The 20,106-nt window shown below is 41.7% G+C and overlaps 2 protein-coding genes across 2 annotated transcripts; one reads left to right on the top strand and one right to left on the bottom strand.

The window, feature by feature from the left end:
* Positions 1–1,198: 1,198 nt before the first annotated feature.
* On the top strand, positions 1,199–6,417 carry LOC137884245 (diencephalon/mesencephalon homeobox protein 1-A-like). Its single transcript, XM_068725974.1, has 5 exons — positions 1,199–1,376; positions 3,299–3,466; positions 3,648–3,826; positions 4,036–4,507; positions 4,723–6,417. The coding sequence occupies exons 2-5, from the start codon at positions 3,313–3,315 to the stop codon at positions 5,139–5,141; spliced, it is 1,224 nt and encodes a 407-aa protein (XP_068582075.1). The 5' UTR covers positions 1,199–1,376; positions 3,299–3,312; the 3' UTR covers positions 5,142–6,417.
* A 6,528-nt stretch (positions 6,418–12,945) lies between these two features.
* Positions 12,946–19,677, bottom strand: faah (fatty acid amide hydrolase). Its single transcript, XM_068725988.1, has 15 exons — positions 19,263–19,677; positions 18,442–18,555; positions 18,025–18,165; positions 17,459–17,592; positions 17,123–17,329; positions 16,972–17,012; positions 16,760–16,884; positions 16,263–16,388; positions 16,064–16,161; positions 15,632–15,731; positions 15,422–15,465; positions 15,297–15,336; positions 15,103–15,211; positions 14,595–14,740; positions 12,946–13,875 (listed from the first exon to the last, which is right to left on the bottom strand). Exons 1-15 carry the CDS (start codon positions 19,485–19,487, stop codon positions 13,753–13,755), a joined length of 1,773 nt encoding a protein of 590 aa, XP_068582089.1. The 5' UTR covers positions 19,488–19,677; the 3' UTR covers positions 12,946–13,752.
* Between the last annotated feature and the right edge of the window lie 429 nt (positions 19,678–20,106).

The raw sequence follows: 20,106 nt of genomic DNA on the forward strand, positions 1-20,106 counted from the left end.
AATGGCGTCTTGTCTACCCAATCCCAACCTAAATCCCTCGGGGCCGGGGAGCTGCTGGAGGCAGCAGTGTATAGCCCAGCCTGCATCCCTCCACCTCAGCTGCATTCCCACCAAACACACAGTCACACCGAGGCAGCAGGGAAATCAAATTAAAGCCCGGAATTAACCCGAAAGTCCCCCGTGCACTGCAAACGAGTGGTGCAGGTCTTTACTGACTATTTGCATATCATTTAATTAAGACCTGTGTTATAGACCCCTTTTTTTGGCCGAATTCAATCGTTTGAAGTTTTTTTTTTGTTGTTTTTTTGTTTGTTTTTTTAAAGCTCACAATTCTTAAAGACACTGAAGGTCTGATGAAGCACATATTTGAGGAGGACTCTTCTTCTGATTATCATTTATTTTCTTTTTATTGATTTTAGTTTCGTGACATTTGTAATGGTTGTTTAGGCCTAAAATGTATACAAACATTAGGCTATAAGCCTTAACATAGAAATATCAATTTTAGTGTTTATTAGCCCTTTAATGACAATAGGAAACCAATTTTAAATTGGTTAAAAGAATTGGTAGGATTTTTAAATACTTGTAATAAAAGAAAAAGATAAAAGAAAAAAAGAAAAGCAGAAGGGCAGTCTGTCCTTTGACCTCAGCTTTAGATGATTTTGAGCAGCACATTAAAACCTGAGCTATTAATAATATGAAGTAACAAAAAATATGGCAAAGACTGTTGCATAATTCAAATCCATCCTGTCATGCTGAGATTTGTTCGAATCATCTTTAAAGTATTACGAGAATTTGCTATTTACGTCAGTCTGCATACCTTACCCACAAACATAAACATCATCATTATTATCACCTCCAAAAAATAACAGCGATGGGCTTAATAACAATAATTATAATAATTGCCATTTTTGGCAGAAAAATCCGTGCGTACAAAATAACAAATGTATCTTTTTTCTTTTTTTCTTCCAAAACAACAGCAACAAAGTCGGCACCTCGCATGCAGAATAATCATCTCTGAAGTGAGGAGTAATGTGGAGGAGGAGGAGGAGGAGGAGGAGGAGGAGGGGCTGTGGTGGCGGTGGAGGAGGAAAGCGACGTGATTGGCGCAGAGAAGGAGCGTCCCGGTGACCCCACCCGGAGCGCTTTAAAGGCCGGTAGATGGCAGCTCAGCATCCTCCCACATCCACAGAGAGGCGAGCCGGAGCACGGAGCGGACCGAGCGGGATATTCTCAGGATATCAAGGTGAACGAAAAAGCTATAGTGAAATGAAATAACCTGAAGAACCGCCTGCGGATTTTAGAGAAGAAGATTTGAGGGGAAAAAGATATTCGGCTACCGGTGGAGATATTTCGCTTCAGACACAAAGAGAAGACAGGTAAGAAGTTTGCAGAATCGAAGTTGGCGATGTTGGTATTCCTGAATTAATTTTGTAGCCGAACAACTCTTACTTTATATTGCCTTCATCTTATTTTTTTTACTTGCAAACGTATGTGTTTAATATTCGTCTTCAACAAAAACGTTTTCAAACGTCCAAAGGTCCGTCGACCTCCCGAGGTCCCAAACACAACTAGTGACACAATAACAATGCGACTTTCTTTTGCTCAATTAATCGAATACATGTGTAGGCTATGAATGATCAATAACACCGACAGTTATAAGTCTGTAAATTGCACGGAGCTCCTTGACAAATAGGCCAATATTCGCATGGGAACCGTTAAACGTCGTTTAAGAAAGTTCTTTTTGGTACTTGTTTTGTCACAGGTTGATAATTGACTGGGCAATATGTTAATTATCTCCATTAATTTCCTGTGTCGTTTAAGTTTCTGAACGCTGCTGAATTGACGGCATGAATACAGAGCTCCGGCCCCGAGGCAATCTTTAGTAAATGCTATATAACTCATAAATCCACGGCAATTTGCATAATTAGGCTTAAATCAGAGCTCGAGGCTACGTGACATTGTCCTGAAAGAAGAGCATGTATGTTGAATTTATAAGCTGCAGATTAAAAAAAAAAGCGAACAGAATACATGAATGCAGCCAGGGGCATGATTTAGTCAAAAATAATGCAATGGAATAAAAAAATGTTCCTGCATTAGTCACACCGAGTAACACACACGCGCGCTGGACCATCTTTCCCGTGTCAGGCCTGATGATAAATGAATAGCTTTGTTATAGTTGAAACCTATTTGCACTCACATCAGACAGCCTCCGGGCGTCTGGAACTGACCTGGGACCCGCCACAGATTGAAATAAACGGCCCTCCGCTCGAGTCAAACTCCGAGGAGCAAAATAAATATGTTGTCGTTGATTCTGTCAGTCCAGTCTGCGGACCATTAACGGCGTCTCCATGTCTTTAGTTTGAATGATGTTGAAATAAGACAATGATCAGAATTCATTTCATTGGTCTGATTTGTTTTGTGTGGACGGGAAAATTCTCTCCCCTCCTAATGAATAATTTAGATATTTTTATTATCATTATAATTATTATTATAATAATAATAGTTATTATTATTTTATAATACATGGGGAACTTTATTTTTGAACATTTACTCATTACAATTATTGACCACTATGAACTATTATCAGCACAGATTTAATGTTTTCTAAAATGAGCATGTTGAAATAACAACAACAAAGGACCACATAAAACTAAATAATGCAAAAAGTAGATTAGCTAAAAATTCTTTTTTTTTTTTACTGTTGTATAGGCCAATGCTGCATTTTATTTGAGTGATTTAAATATATATTGTATTTTTCATTGCTGAATGGAATTTACTCTTAATATTCTGCACACCTCTCTTCACACTTTAATCTAAATCGGTTGAGCTGTGGATTCATAAAACATACTTTTTTTCCTTTAATCAAATGGTAACTGTTATTGTATGTACAAATTTCAAACCAAGATATTTTATTTTCCCTGAAGGCTTTAAATGCTGCTTGAATGGGCAAACCAACCGTGGGAAAAAAAACATTGTTAGTTAAATATAATCTGACTGGATCTAACAATACACACAAACGCTCTCAGCTAAATTCTTAATCTCTTTAAAATCATTAGAAGTCACTCGTAGTTGTCTGTTTAGTTATTTTTTTGATTCAATGATGGAATTTTTTTTCTTCCTCAGAAGTGCATTCTTTAATGCTTGTATTTCACCTGTTGCTATATCAATCAGTCAGCCTACAACAAACGTTATAATACTAAGTGTTAAAGTGTTCGCTTTAGCTTTAGCGCTGCAACCAGAGAACAGACTGGTTTGTTTAAAGAGGCCTGGCACCCACAGCAGTCCCTTCTCTCTGCAGACAGCTCGGCAGCCATGCAGCACTACGGGGTGAACGGCTACTCTCTCCACGCTATGAATTCACTGAGCGCCATGTACAACCTTCACCAGCAGGCGGCGCAACAGGCCCAGCACGCCCCTGACTACAGGCCCTCAGTGCATGCCCTCACTCTTGCAGAGAGACTAGCTGGTAAGAATCAGTTGCTCATTTTGTTGTTCAATTCCATCTAATGTCATTCACGATCCCCATCTATTTTGCATTAATACAAATGTGATGTGTGTTGGTCCCTTGGGTGCTTAAATGGCCTTTTCACCTCTACCTCAATTAAACTGGTCATGTTTCTTGTTTCTCAACGGCTGCACATTTCAAGACATTATCCTTGAGGCCCGGTATGGCTCCCAGCACCGAAAGCAGCGGCGCAGTCGAACAGCCTTCACCGCCCAGCAGCTGGAGGCCCTGGAGAAAACTTTCCAGAAGACCCACTACCCTGATGTGGTGATGCGAGAGCGTCTGGCCATGTGCACCAACCTGCCCGAGGCACGCGTTCAGGTAAAAACCTATAAAAGCATTTACCCTCCTGTGTACTGTCTGCCTGTTGCTCTCTGAGATGCTCCGCTTGAAGACTTAAAGGCCATCTTGCATCATTCAAAACATGTGAAAAGAAACTGCAGTCATTTGCGGTGGCTTAAATTTGTCCACGTTATGCTACTTATAGTTCTTGACTCGAGCCCTGATCTGTCTGTGCATCCATCTGCCAGGTGTGGTTCAAGAACCGCCGGGCCAAGTTTCGTAAGAAGCAGCGCAGCCTGCAGAAGGAGCAGCTCCAGAAACAGAAGGAGGCGTCCGGAACTGCAGAGGGCTCTACGGAGGACTCCAAGACTGACCTCAACACCACCACCACCACGAACAACACCACCACCGATGCCACCGCCACCACCCTGGTTCCCGAGGCCCGCACTCCTCCCCCTCCCTCCTCCTCTTCATCCTGTCACTCAGAGACAGAGAGGCAGGCAGCCGCACGGCCCCAGCCTGGAGAGATGAGCGTGGAAGTCAACGTCACCTCCCCCGAGCCGTCGGACAGCGAGTCAGCGGCAGAGGATAATGCTGACAGAGAGGAGGATGAAATGAGAGGGGAGACCGGGTTGAAGATCAGGGAGGAGACGCATGGGGAGGGGGGAGCGCAGCCTGGGAGCAGCTCCCCATCCTGCAAACAGTTGAGCCCCACATTAGGTAAAAATATCGCTGTCAAATGAATGCACCTGCTTTTTTCTTTTATATTGTGATTATATGTCATATTTAAGAATCAAATCACATTCATGTACAATATAATTTGACTGAATTGGTATGTAAAGCACACAATTCATTTAAAAACAGGATAAACACAAAAATCTACAAAACATCTGTGTTGAAACATATTAAAGTCCTCCTATCTTCCTGTCTCTCAGACTCCCCCCTGTGCTCCCCCACCATGCCATCCTCCAGCAGCGTGACCGGCGGTTTGGCGCAGAGCAACTCCTACGCTTCGTCTCCTCTCAGCCTCTTCCGGCTGCAGGAGCAGTTTCGCCAGCACATGGCGGCCACCAACAACATGGTGCACTACCCGTCCTTTGAAATGAACCCGCCGTCCTCTCTGCCCTACCTGGGCATGAACGTCAACATGCCGCCCCCGCTGAGCTCGCTGCCCTGCCAGTCCTACTACCAGAGCCTGTCGCAGGCCCAGCAGGTATGGAACAGCCCGCTGCTGCAGGCACCACCAGGCAGCCTCCCCGGAAGCCTCAACAGCAAGACCACCAGCATAGAGAACCTCCGTATGAGGGCCAAGCAGCACGCAGCCTCGCTGGGATTGGACACGCTCCCCAACTGAAGCTCAGGCTGCTCAGTCCAAGTGTTCGCCCTCCAGTCAGGGCCGTACCTATGAATTATGGGCCTTGTCCAGTGGAGGTGACTCTGGGCCCCTCTTCACTTTCCTCTTGACCCCTCACCACTGTCAGCGACTGTGTGTATCCGTCCAAAACGCAGACACATCTCCAAAAATGAATTAGAAAAATCTCAGATTCAAACTTAAGCGACTGGCTGCTACTCAATTGGCTAAGATAACAATAATTCACAAGTCCTCCGATCAAAATCGGTCCAAAGTTCAAATTTGTGCTTGTGTCATGTTATTTTACTGAACAACTGCTGATGTTTTTCTTGCAGTTTTCTAGATTTCAAATAAACCCAATTGACACCTCATCGTCAGCATGTGGGCATGCAGCTCACTGCTGGGAGCACAACAGGACATGAAGAACAGCTCTGAACTCAATGAACTTAATGAAAAAAAACGAAAAAAAAAACCTGGACTGCAGTTGAGACTGAACAGTACTTTTTGCCCATGGATCTTTGCTTGTATTCGATTCCTCCTGTTCACCAACACAAGCCAACTCTACTAATGCTAGCTGCTCACTATGATTTCAGCCTCCTCTGTGAAGTCAGGGAAGAAAGTTTTGAACTACAGAGCTGATTCCAGGACAGATATAAGATATTTAAATGTTCTATAATTCAACCCCTGAATGTGAACTATGCATGCGTGCACCCCTCTGAAGCATGGCTTACAGCCGCAAAACAGAATGAAGTCGCATCTGATCTGTTATCAGAAGTAAAGCTCAGATCACTCAATATAATCCCCCAACAACTGTATTTCTTTGTAGATGACAAATGACTCTCCTTGTTTAAAGTTACAGCTCTCAGCAGAATCCATTGAGCGTTGTAAATATCCTTCAGTGTTCGCCTGCATTTGCCTGGCTAAAGAGTAACTCCATGTCTTCTTTTGTGTGAAGGATTTGAGAGGAAACATTTGGTGTGTTTTTACAATTGTGGCTTTAAGCAAAGGACCTACAGCAGCAATGAGATAAGGGAGAATCTGCAGAGGAGGCACAGCGACAAATAAATATGAACCCAGCAGACATATTTTTTTTGGTTAACTCGGGTGCCAGACTGAACTCGACCACTTTTTTTTCTGGGCCACTGGTTTCAGCAGAAAGATGCACAGGCCCATTCTCTATGTATTATATCACTGTAGATTCAAGACATGTATTTCTCAATTGTTTAAAATGTAAGTAATTTATCTGTTTAATGCAAGGGAATAAATCACATAAGAATGACTCATTTTCTCAGTTTCATCGGTAGGAAATATAAGATGAAAGTACTTTCCCATGCTAACTCACATTGCCTCATTTCTCGAGCAAAGTGGTAGCTGTATTCTAAAACAATGACTCAAGAAATTACCACAAAGGAATAGAAAACAGCTGTTAATAAAAATGAAAAAAGAAAATAAAAAATAGAGACAGTATGAATGCCACAAAAAAAAAAATTCTCAATGGAAGTTTTTTTTATTAACAGAAGTTTTTGTGTATTTCTGAATCTTCGTCAGCTAAAAGGTGAGTCAGAAGAACACCAGGCAATATCATCTATTCTAGATCATGAATCGGGAATAATCACACAGCAGGACATCTAACCAACATCCCAACAGGCACAAAAACATGCACTCACATAAAGGTCTTTAAAAAAACACCCAAAAGCATTTTCTAAAAGTTTCTCCAGTGAGAGGAAGTTTGCAACAAGAGAGGGATTAGTTTAGGTGCCGAATCCAGCTCTTCTCCCTGAATGGCTGACAGCGCTGAGAGGGACTGACAGGAAACTAAATCTTAATAAACAGTTTGGATTTCCACACACGTTACCTTCAACCCTTTATAGTGTAAAAAAATTAAGTTTAGTTAACATGTTCCACCGAAGACACCTTGATGAACCGCAAATAATTTAGACACAGGAGGTCTACCATGCTCGACGCTGAGGTTTACATACCACATAGGGGAGAACCTGCCACTTGTTCACTCAGTGCAGAATAACTAATCCTAAATGAAATGACTGAAGCACAGTGTCAGGCTCTAAAGAGTCTCCAATCCACCACCCACCCATCCACCCTTCTCTCTCTCTCTCTCTCTCTCTCTCTCTCTCTCTCTCTCTCTCTCTCTCTCTCTCTCTCTCTCTCTCTCTCTCTCTCTCTCTCTCTCTCTCTCTCTCTCTCTCTCTCTCTCTCTCTCTCTCTCTCTGCAGCGCCCCTCTTCCCCCACCCTGTCAGCCGAGGTTTGACTGCACCGAAACAGAATGCTTTGCCATAAGAAGATTACCTTTGGTTGGGATATCGATGGATTAAGTAAGAATAGAATGAGATAAAATGGGACTGAAAGGGTTCCTGGAGTCAGCAAAGTTCAGACACCTGTTTTTTTTCCTGGTCTTTTCCCGCTTTCTCGCTGCATGACCGTAAAGATTATATCACTGTCTTACAGGAGAAAAGGAGGTGAGAGGGGTGGGTGGTTTAGGATGGGGCAGGTTACAGTGCATACATATAATTTGAGGGCTGCAAAGACGCCCTTGGGCTTCTTTTTTTTTTCTTCTTTTTTTTTTCAAGCATACTAAATATGTGGTCAATTTGTCATGAACGTCTTGGTTTTGTGTGCTCGTAAAGATCATATTGGTGTAAGTTAATGGGAATGCTGTGTTTGTGTGCGAGTGTGTGTGAGAGTGTGTGTGTGAGTGTGTCTATGGCAGCTAAGCCGCTGAAGGTTTCCAGGAGCTCTTTGATGTGTATCTGGGCAATGCGCTATTAGAGGGATTTTCCTAGTTGACAGCTCAGAGAATGTGTGGAGGAATTGCGATGCCAGCGGGCTAAAAGAATGCTGGAAACAGGATTAGGATCATATTCTGGCAGCTCCTGTCACTTCATCAATGGGCTAAGGTTTCCTCAGTGACAGCCCTCCTTCTCTGCCCGGCTAAAACCTTTAGTGGGACCATAAAAGGGGTGAGAGAGGGGAAAAAACAATGATTGAATGGTGTGCTATGATTTCTGTGCTGCTGGGTTTGCTCTGAGGGCTTTGTGTTGGGAGGTCTGAGGGGGACGGCGTTGATTTGGAGGGAGGGGCAAGTTGTGGTGATGAGAAAAAGGGGTCCATTTTTTTTTTTTGGGGGGGGGGGGCTTGGAAGTTTTACACCCAAATCTCCATGGCAGTGCATGTGGAGGGGTTTTACACTGATGCTAGCGGACAGGGACAGCAGCTGTGTGACAGCAGCAGCAGCAGCAGGTGGGGAGGGAAGGGAGAATACGGTTTCCTGAATCTTCAGGATCCAGTTTGTCTGTATGAGCCCTACCTATCTTCACCAAGTGAGACCTCTTTCACATAATGACAGTACTTAGTAGGAGTGTCAAATATTCTTGTAGGCTCATTTGAGGAGATAACGGTGGCTCTCTGTTATTTCGATGGATTATTCGAGTGATATTCTTTTATTGTCAACAAATCCCATTAAAAGACCAAAAACAATAATTGATCTTGCATTTTCTGTGTAGCCAAAGCCTGTTGTAGTTTATTCTTCTGTGTCATAGACTAACACTGTTGTCTAAAAAAAAAAAAACACATCGCGATTAACATGGTCGTGTATTTTGAGTCAATTCCACATACACCGTCCGGCTGCCGTCACTGAAGCACCACATGTGTATTCATCCACAGCTGACAATAGTTTCAACAAATGCACTATATTTTTCTTCCTGTTTGAGTAATATTTGCCAAAGCCCAGCTGCTTCATGAAATCCCCTAACTATTTTTAAAAATCAAAGTATATATTGTTTTTAAGTGTTTTTGTCCAGAATATACAAAAACTTTGTTCTCAAGCAAAAAGAGACGCTTTGTACCTCTGGGTGATCGCAAGCTATTTTCCATCTGCAGGATAAACGTAACTATCTAAGAAGAAAAATATACATGTGAATTTATCATAGGTAAAAAATGTATTTCTCATTTTTATCAAACGTGAAAAAAATTGCCATGTCCAAATTTCATAATAGCACATGAGGTTTTTGAATATATTTGAATAAGCGATAAATTCACATGTCTGCACGTATGATTTGTTTAATATTTTAAGACATTGTTAAACTACATCTCAAATGTGACGCATTTACATAGAAGCACATATGATTTTCAGATATTTTTCATATGAAATATATCTCACAATATTCCTAAACAGACCTTTGACTGCGCAAATTTGTATTTACTTTACTTTGCTTTCGTGGCTGTAGCACTGCTGGATCAGCCTTTTCATACGTATCACTCGCTGTGTTCAGGTGAGACGTTTGTCCTCTAAGCTGAATATTTTGAGAGGATTTTGGGTTGCACCTTCTATATTTGGACCTGAGGTTGTGTTGCAGAGCAGTTCTTCAGTGGGCTTATAGGGTGGTCTCTGCCGTGCGTCTTGGACCAACTGTCTCCATGTTGCCACCAAAACCCCTTCCCCCATGAGTGTAACTCCACACTTTGCTCACCCATGTGAAACAATACTTTCACAATACCGCAGGAGTTTGATTGTTGGCGACAAGTTATATAATGCCAGGAATTACAGACTAGCATGCAAATGCTAAATCCTCCTCTCTTTCTCCTGAGAAGTGGATGAGACGGACTATATCTGCAGGCTTCACTCTGGCTCCCCAGCTTTGTGCTACAGACACGTTCTCCTTTCTCCCCCTGACTTGGGTGATAATCCTGACACGCACTGTCTGCATTTTTTACTGTACGTGTTTAAGCGCATTTGCAGAGCATTTATCTCTCCAATGTAAACCAATTTGGCTATAAGGGCCTTGGGCCAAGCCAGGCGCTGGAGGGAAGAAAGGAAAACTCAAACCTAGCAGATGTGCAGAGAAGGGAGGATGGGAGAGCTGGCGAGGACGCGGGGGTTGATGAACAACTGAATGCAGCAAAAAGGGGGAAGCGGAACCGCATGGGAGAAAAAGAGTGTCCCTTGTCCGAAGGGTAAGCTTTTGAAACTTGGGATAGGGGCCTTTAAAGCCGATAGAACGTGGATCACTGAATTGTTGAGTCACAGAATCTGCGAAAATCATACAGAGCTCCAAGTTAATCCCGTCATAGTGAAATCGGTGGGCATACTTTGGGGATCCCAGCCCCTTCTGAAGAAATTTGGAGCCTGCTGTATTGACAGAGCTGCTGTTTGATACCGCCTATACACCTGTATCAGCTCTCTGTTAATCTGCCTTCCCCTCCTCCCACTAGTCCTCCACAGCACGTCGCCTCTGCTGGTAGTAATGGCTGATGAAATGGACCAAAGACCTAAAAGCTGCCAATCTTGCTGCTTCTTGATGTCTCCTGTAAGTGGCTCTGGTTGCAGGCTGAACTTGTCACTTTGATCATCTGAAAGGCAGGAGCCCTGCTGTGTCAAACATTACTACCTGCATTTCTGTGGAGCCATAAAGACTATGGACTCCTTGGTCCCTGAAATGGGACATTAAGACAGAATCATCCTAGTTTAGTTGGGGCGATATCAAGGTGTTTTATTTGCTGGCACACAAGCAGGGTCTGAATGTGTTTGGATGGCTTTTAAAGTACCTGATCTTATAGCCTAAGGTTCCTGTAAATGAGGTGTTTGCTGCTCTTATCAATGAGACGTTACATGAGAAGAGCACCTTGGCCTGACAGCGCTGTTGGGTGGTTCTGCGGTATGATTACAACAGGCTGAGCTTTGGCCATGTGCCCTTTACATCTAACTTCCCAAACTCCTTCATTATACTGAATACACTTTCTGACGACCTGTAGCTCAAAGCTGTAAAAGTTTGAATAATTTGGTGGTGATTATAAGTGGGATCAACGTAGTGACGCTTTCACATTACAAGGAGACAATTGATTTTCCTTTATGAAGAGTTTGATGTGACTATAAGAATTATAGAGAGCTTTAGTCTGTAGTTTTATGTCGCAACTCACTGAATGTCCCGATAACATAGCAGCAATGGATTTGAAACAATACCTCAAGCAAAAGTTCCAGCAAATATCAAAACATCATTTTTGATCTATTATGTTACAGGTGTATATGCACACACGTCCAAATATACAGGAGACTAATACAAGTATGTACACATATTTGTACACTTTGGTTTTTTTCTTTATCACCAATGAATGATCCCTTATCAATATGTAGATGTGGCTAACTGTCCTCTTGTCTTTATTAATGTCTTCTGTTGTTTGTTAAATAGGCCTTTTTTTTCACAGGGAAGAATTTTGATTTGTCATAACAGGGAAAGCACAGGCGTTAATAAGGTATTAACGTTCTATTTAAGTGTCCCACTACGTTGTGACAGTTTGACAATGAGCCAGCATGCACAATATGAGAACCCTCAAACTGAAGCAGCTAAATGGAATTCTGCCATCGTTCATTTTTTATATTTTAGACCATTGTTTTTTTCTACTAAGTCAAAATGTCCAATAAATTATTTTTTTTTAATGTTTTTTTATCAGGGGTAGTTTACATGAATCAACGTTTATTAAAATGTAAATGGTGTGTGTTTGCTGAAACTTTGCCAGAAAATTTAACCGAACAGCAAAAATGAAGAATGTCACGTTTTCATCATCACATTTTACACGTTTAAAGTCACATGAATGTGTTTTATGCAAGTATTGTGAAACTAAAATAATATATTACAAATAAGGGTAGAAATCAAAGTTTAGTTAGTCCCCATTTTGTTCTTTTAAATATGGGCATTACATTTGGCAAACTGATTTAGCTTTTTTTACTCTGATTTGACTTTCGCAGTTTATCACTTGTGCTTTGATCATCTGTGATGTTTTATAAGTGCTACAGTATATTAATACCGTTTAAATTGATTCTAAAATGTAATATAATACACACTACTGCCAAAGTAGTAAAAGGTGAACGTATTTAATGGGGCAATTTAAAGACTGACTTTGTGCGTGTGTGTGTGTGTGTGTGTGTGTGTGTGTGTGTGTGTGTGTGTGTGTGTGTGTGTGTGTGTTGTCATTGCTTCTGTCTCAGCTCCTGAGGGATTTATGAACAATGTCAAGTTCCCTCTGAAGACCTGAGTCTCTTCACTGCCTCTTAAAGCTTAATGCTCCCTGACTGAGTGGCACAGCGAGAGCCACACACTCTCTCTCTCTATGTGCCACAGATAATGCTAAGAACAACCTCTCAATTCCAGCTCCCCTCCTCGCCTAATGTGCCCTCCTTCCTCTACCGCATGCACACGGCCATTTCCATTCAATGAGACAGCAGTGCAAACGTGGGCGATTGTAATGGAAAACACTAACATTGTCCCTAATGGTTTCCCATCCCAGGAGAGTTTTAAAACATATGTAAATTTATGTAAACCCAACAGAAACACATATTTACAATAGCACGGGGTAATCACAATATGAGGACATGGTGCGCTGGCCTTGTAGATGGAGGCGCCATGTGTCATTAGTCTTCTTTATCTCTTTTCTGTTTCCTGTTAAGGCATCAGTGCAACAATCACTCACAATAGGAATGAAAATGCTCTGCGCTCATCTCTGGCACAGTGATGGAGAGAGAGAGGTGGAGGATGAAGATATGGAAGGTAAAGAAAGCGATTTTGTGCCCTCACAGCTGCTGGGTGCCTTGAAGGTGCAACACACTTCATAAAGTCAGTTCGGTAAATATTCAACGACAAAAACGTGTTAAACGTACAGGTTTTAAAAACTGTAAATATCAACTCAAAAATGGTACATCACAAGAGGCGTACTGATGATGCACGATCACGACTTGGTGATTTGTACCAACTCCTTAAAACAAATGTCCACATTTCTGTTGTGGAAACAAACAGCAGCAGCGGTTCCTCTTATTTTATTTCATTCTTGGTGTGCATGTGAAAAGCAAACCGCCTATAATGGACTGGCTACAGAGTCAAAATGAACCCCCGTATTGTATCACATCACAGAAAGCTGATCTTGTAAAGAGACAATTTTAGGATTTAGGATACAACATTACTTTCTGTAGTCATGTAATTTTTAACATCATTTTCCGTGCGTGCTTGCGGTGATGTGATGTGAATTTTTTCTAAAGCATGTAGTTTCTGTTCACGCTATATTGCATGAAATATTAAACAAAGCCAGCGGTGGAAAAACAAAACAAGGACTTGGCATATTTCACACCTAATGTTCAAACAAGATGCTGAATTTCATTTAAAAAAACAAAACAACGTAATGATCATCTTATCAGGGCAATGTCAGTTAGACTCTTGATTATAAAACAGCACATTTATCAAAATTTAAAGTTTATGTTATATGTACAATACAAATGAAAAAATAAGTTAATTGATCTTTTTTAATGAAAGAATTAAACAAAGGAGCTTCCCAATAGTTAACAAGAATATTACATTTAACAGTTTCAAAGATCAAATGTATTAAATCTGTGTTAAGGCCACAACAAAAAAACAATTTAAAGAACTACGTTTTCTAGTGCAATCTTAGTTTGTGTTAACTTTAACTCACATTTTATTTAGTTTTAGGGCCGTTAACAGGTATTATGCTCGAGACTGGCTAGTTGTTTGTGTGTTCACATTCACTGAGTGTATTCAAAGCTTATTCATCTTTAAGCCCCTGCAGTCAGCAGCCCCACCTGTGGCCTCCAGGCTTTTACTTTCTGCTCTGTTTGACCAGTTGTTCCACCTCCTTCATGAAGCGCAGGCAGAGCTCATCCTGCCACGGCAGGGCGACGCACTGCACCGCCACGGGCAGACCCTCGCCTCCAGTGACAGCCTTAAACACAAACACAACATCCAGTCAGCAAACCACAAGCACCACAGTCTTCTGCCTCCATCTGCTGACCAGCTGTGGAACTACTGCTATAAGAGAGACTGAAGTTCAGGGGCGAGGCCAGAAGGGTGGCATGAGGCCCTTTACTCATTATCTGTCCATGGCTGTAGGATGCTAGGAGTTACAAACGGCAGCAATCTACTGATATCATTTCAAATTAGAATATCTAAAGATTTGTATTGCCACGAAAAATGATTTACAGTTTACAATTGCCAAGAAGAAAATGTGAGTCGTGAGCTCTACTCTACTTTAAAGACATCACTCTACTTTAAAGACATCTTTGAAACTTTACAAAGTGTTTGTTGGATGAATAGGCTCAATAGGCAGCAGTTTAACAAACAAACCATGACAAGCTGAAGTCCTTATGCTCATTTCTGCCCCCTGTGTTCAACAACGTAGGAACAGTGTGTAACATTTAGGGGGATTTATTGGCAGAAATGGAATACCGTAACCCAGAATGGACAAATCAAACACTGGCTCTAGACAGTGACATTTGCTGGGGGGGAACTGAGAAAATGATCGTCTGTCTAAAACACATTACAGCTTCTAGTAAAAAAAACTAAAAGTTTCCCAATGATAGTAATTTGTTAGGGCTGCATCATACCAACTACCATATTATATCATTTGGTATCAGGGATCTCTCACTGACACGTGTTTCTTACCTGTTTGAACAGCTTGTCCCAGTGGTCCTGATGAAAGCCCTTATAGTGCCTGAGTTCCTCCTCATCCTCGGCCGTCACCGTGGAAACAGGAACAACGCCGGCGGGAAAGGTGAGGAGATTGTAAAGGATCGTGTAAGGTAGAACACCTGGAAGGACAGAGAATAGCAACAGGTTATTCAGCGCCTGGGTTTAATACTGATCTGTCCGCTAATCGTGAGTATGATGCAGGCAGACTGCTCCCTAGCTCTTTGGTAATTACAGCCATCCACGATTTACAGAAACTATGAGCCAAGACAGAACATCTCTAACCAATACTAATAAAATATAGAAAACGGATGGATAGATGAATGGACACTATTATATCTCAGACTTCTCTCAAACCATTCACATTGCCGTATCAAGTATCTCTCTCACACACACACACACACACACACACACACACACACACACACACACACACACACACACACACACACACACACACACACAACTGTTCAGGTAACCGTACAAGAAAGCTTGCAGCAGTAGAAGAAGTTGTAGGCTGGTCCGATCACCGGGCACAGCAGCACGTCTATGTTGAGTCTTCTCCACTCTGCTATCGTTTCCTGAATGTAGTCCTTATGAAAAACACAAGAGAATTCAATGTCCCCAACGTATGCACTCGTTCATGCGTAAGCATCGTGAGCTGACAACTAACAGTACCTCGACAGCAGCGTGCTGCTTCCACAGCTCCGGAATAGATCTAAAAAAACAAGGCAGAGAAAGAATCAGTATGTTTGTGCATTGCATGCAATGTGTGAGCAACAAAACCAGAATTACTTTCTCACCCAACTCCACAGATTGACCCAAAGGTGTCAGAGCCACGAGGAGACTGCCAAAGACAAGACATAAGTAATATGTGTAATATAAACAATAAGTGTTAAATCACACAGCAACTGTTTTATCAAAGAACTGCCAAGGAAATATTCAAATCAATATCATACTCACTGAGGAAGAATTGTATTCATGCATGTCTGTCACAGAAGGAGGGAACTCACCAGAGGCTTGAGGAGGAATGAGAGAGTTTTCTTCAACCATGTAGGAAGATAGTAAGGCATAACCTGTGGTCTGAGACAGGGGTCCAAAGGGCCCCCCTCCCTAAAATACAAACAATAAGGGATCATTGGCACACAACAGAACGATCTGTTCAAAGTGATTATAATATGGTCAAAACATTTCACTCAAAGTACGTGGTGCCGGAGATGAAATATTAGACATTTTGTACACATTTATTAAACTAAATGTTCCCGCGGCTTCACTAGGCCTCTCGCAATTATTACATGATCGCCTTGTTACAAGTATTTGAGATGACTGCGATCATTTTTCACGACTGTTAGATCCCACGATCAAGGGAATTTTAAAGTGCATGAAACAAACTTAAATGCCACATTTTCCATTACATTTTCATCTTAAAGGGAACTTTAACTCACAGTTTTTGAAGAAGGCTGGTAGCTCCGTCTGCTAGGACACCCTTTATAATAAGTTCATTTACAGCGTAATCAAGCTTCAGAGGACTGTAGGGCACCAACTACAGGCCCAAGAAACAGAGCAAAAAAAGTAACTGTATTAAAAACAAAAGCTCACATCACATATTTTATGTGGCTGTAGATCACAGAGTGCGTGTCTTACAGTGTGCCCTGCCTGCTCCAACAGAGCTTTAACCTCTCTGATGCCTCGGGCCATGCTTGGAGACGGTTGTGTGTAGCCGTCGTTTTCTAGGTAACCGATCCTGAGAGGTTTGGAGCTCTGGTATATCTGAGGACGAGACATTTTCATTCAGTCAGATCAGTAGGGGGACATCTGAGTGGAAACACACAGACGTAGTTTCATTTTTGGTACATAACTAGTAAATATTTGTGCAATTTATTTATTTTGTTTATTTTAAGGCTTTAGCCTAGTTCACCTTATCTACGTTAATTAAGGCACAGTAAAGGAATGGGTGAACTGCTTCTGACAATGAACTAATGGTTAAATTTGTGCCTGAGGTTTATCTGCTCATGGTCCTTTTAAATCCAACTTGTTAGGGTCAGCATGTCCACAAATTCAGTACTTTGTTTGCTGTCAGATCCAGGTGTTTTTTTTTCATAATGTCTCTGAGAACATTTATTTGTTTGTAGTGGACTCACCTGCATATTAAAAGGAACGGGTGGAACAGTGGGGTCCAAAGAAAACATGTGGTCGCAGAGCAGAGCCTGCATACCCAGAGCCAGACTGTCCACGTCCCTCGCCATGGGTCCGGGAGATGACGACACTAATTTCATGGGAAACAAATTAGCTAACCAAGTTTTTCAGACACCACATGTAGTAAGTAGGCAACGATGATACACCTGTAACTTACCCGATTTCTGCCCTCGATAAATGGGACTCAAACCCACTGAACTAACAAGACACAAACAAATACATCATCTAAAATAAAGCAATTATTAACATGTAGCACAAAATGTTGTGACTGTGCAATGATTACCCAAATTACTGACTGAGACGCTCACCTTAGCCGACCCGCTGTTGGCTTTAAGCCACAGATCCCACAAAATGAGGCAGGAATGCGGATGCTACCTCCCACATCACTGCCGAAACCAAGCACGGAGCCTCCTCCCCCGACGAGGGCCCCCTCCCCACCGGAGGAGCCTCCGCAGGTCTTCTGGAGGTTGTGAGGGTTCACGGTCTGCCCATAGATGGGGTTACCGCAGTCGTAACTAAGAAATAAAAATGATAAAAGAATAAAACCAACAGATAAGAAACGGCCATCACAACCTTTGCACATGCAAAAACTAATTTAATTGCGCACTCTATTACGTCACAGCTTATCCTGTTTGATTATTTACTTTAATAGGGCTTGGGGCAAGTTGGTTTTCACAAAGGGAATAGCTCCTTGTCTCTTCAGAACTTCCACAATCACGCTGTCCTTCTGGGCAGGCCGGTCCAGATTAACGATGACGCCACAAGTAGAGTCATGGTTCTGGTGTTAAATAAATAAAGACAGGTAAAGTAGATACATAAACCAGCCTGTCCCAAACAAAAACAACCGGTCCAGAACTGCACACACTGCTGTTATCTTTTTAACCGTTTACCAATTCGTGACACTTAGACAGAAAATGGTTAACATTTTTTCATTTATCTTGCTGCTGCTCAGGGCAGACGCCCCTCGATTAAGCGCCACAGAGGTTCTATCAAGACTTGATTATCACATCATCTGTTATAACGCACAACTCATTTCCTCATTCAAATTGTCTCTCCTGATTGAAATGTATTGATGTTGTTGTATGTAAATGTATCTATGTTCTGGAGGCGCACATAATGCTATCATGTAAACAAATTTACCCTTCAGGGTCAATAAAAATCTATCTATCCATCTATCTAAAGATGCAGGTAATAAAGAACTACAAAATACCTTGTATGCGTAGTTTTCTTTGATGCTAACTGGAACTCCATACAAGAGGCCTTCCTTCTTGGAAGCAACAGTTTTCAGCTGATCAAAGCTCTCCAACAAGATCCCTGTGCAGCAGTTCAGATCTTTGTTTACATCCAGAGTCTGTGGGAAAAGAAACAAAAAAACTGACGAGACGGGTTCGTATGAATGTCTCTCCTCTAAAAGCCTGGTTTTGGAGAACATGAAAATCAAGTAAGATATGTGCAAGCAAGTAGATCAATATTTACTTGGTAACTATGAGACGTATAAGTCCCTTTGTAGAGTTAATAATTAATTAATTTCTGTGATTAGAACCGTACATTATAATACAGCTCTATATATATCTTTATATACACATGATGATATGTGAATAATGATTGATGTTATTTGGGTTTGAACCTTTTCCATGTAGGAGTAAAACACGTCCTCAGGGCTCAGCAAGCCTTCCTGCAGGTTATTTGTCAACTCAGACAGAGACATCGCCAAGATGAGAGCAGCGTCGGTCCCTGGAAGCTGGAGGACACACACACACACACACACACACACACACACACACACACACACACACACACACACACACACACAGAGTAACAAATGTGTGGGAAATTAATTTACACACGCAATAATTCCTTTTCAAAATTAGCTGAAAGTTCTGCAGAGATGAAAAACACAGGGAAGCAACAAATACTATTTTGATAAAATAGAAAGAGTGACAATAGTTTAATCTCAAAACGGTATAAAATCCTAAAGGAAACAAAAGTAAAAGACAAAACCTCTTATTTTGCAAAAACATTTTTTAAGAATTTTGTTTCTTTTGTGTTTATGTCTTCGATCTTATTTTCTTCTTCAGTTAAACACTTAGTAAAAATGTATAAATGTGGCAGGATGAATGGAACAAATGACGAAACTGATAACTTGTATCATCAAAACTGACCAGAGCAGCAAGAATAACAAATACGAGTGTGGAGCAAGGCATCGTCTATTAAAAGCAAAATGTTATTCGTGAACCTGCTGTCAAATTAAAAAAAAAAATGTCTGCGATGAGAAGACAATGGCAGATGAGCATAATAACATTTCCCAAAGCTCGCAAGCGTGTTGACAACAAATGAAGTCATTTGTCATTCACGTCAAAAACTGATGAACGTATATAGGTCTGAATTAAAAGGGTGTTCTTAAAAGTGTGTTCTAACTTTCCATCCAAACAAAGTCCCAACTCTCACCGACTTCTTGTACTGCAGCACCGCCTGCTCGGCCCGCTGCAGGCTGTCGGCTCTCCGGTTTCTGGCTCTCTGGATCTTTTCCTTCGCCTCTTGGTGTCTGCAGACCTTCTGCACCTTCTGCACCAGCAGCACCAGAGCTCCAACCCCGCACGCAGCACCCGTCAGCAGTGCTGCTGTCCGGTTGTCAAGCTCCATTTCCCGCAGAAACTGTTTCACGTTCTCCATGATTTGCCCTCCACGTGTGTCTTCGACAATGATCAGTCAGCTAACTGAAGCTAAAACAAACAGGCTGGAGCTTTTAAATCATGCATTACCAGCCGTAATGGTTGGACCTAACAGAGCGATACAGTCAACAAATGGGTGCGGCTTACTGGATACATAGTGGAGGTCACCTCAACACGCTCATTCAGTTTCCTCAAACTAACAACCGACCGGAGAAGAACCCGGATTGAAGGTTGTTTATAATTCGAGATGTTGTCAGTTACAAGGTAGAGGGCGCCAGTGCTGACTCAAGTCAGCCTTTTTATCTGAACAATAAAATAAAATAAAATGCTCCAAATTCCTCAGCTGGGTATACCAGTGTATGTAGGAGGATTTATATCTTATTCTTTTTATAAATCCCTTTTTAAAAAAAGGCAAGGATGAGTAGTTTTACAGGCCACACTTTATTCAGTCACGCATTTCACATTTTATTGGACAGAACAGTTTAAGACGCTTCTGGAGTTCATGTTGAGGTCAGGCTACAAAGTCTAACCAGAAGACAACTGACCCTGTTTCACCTATTTTATAAAGTTACATTTTTGCATCATTTGTTCCCACTTCTAGTGAAGCATCTCCAGATTTC

The sequence above is a fragment of the Cebidichthys violaceus genome, unplaced genomic scaffold (genome assembly GCF_023349555.1).
Source record: "Cebidichthys violaceus isolate CVI_PGR_0920_01 unplaced genomic scaffold, fCebVio1.0.p SCAF_37, whole genome shotgun sequence".
Classification (NCBI taxonomy): Eukaryota; Metazoa; Chordata; class Actinopteri; order Perciformes; family Stichaeidae; genus Cebidichthys; species Cebidichthys violaceus.

Bases quoted from the DNA above. Each gene is read 5' to 3' on its own strand.
- LOC137884245 (XM_068725974.1), top strand. From the start codon at position 3,313: ATGCAGCACTACGGGGTGAACGGCTACTCTCTCCACGCTATGAATTCA. The intron at 3,827-4,035 runs GTAAAAACCTAT...TCCATCTGCCAG, and splicing joins TGCCCGAGGCACGCGTTCAG to GTGTGGTTCAAGAACCGCCG. The intron at 4,508-4,722 runs GTAAAAATATCG...CCTGTCTCTCAG, and splicing joins ACAGTTGAGCCCCACATTAG to ACTCCCCCCTGTGCTCCCCC.
- faah (XM_068725988.1), bottom strand. From the start codon at position 19,487: ATGGAGAACGTGAAACAGTTTCTGCGGGAAATGGAGCTTGACAACCGG. The intron at 18,556-19,262 runs GTGAGAGTTGGG...TGTGTCCTCCAG, and splicing joins TGCTGCAGTACAAGAAGTCG to CTTCCAGGGACCGACGCTGC. The intron at 16,885-16,971 runs GTAAGTTACAGG...CCATGAAATTAG, and splicing joins TTATCGAGGGCAGAAATCGG to TGTCGTCATCTCCCGGACCC.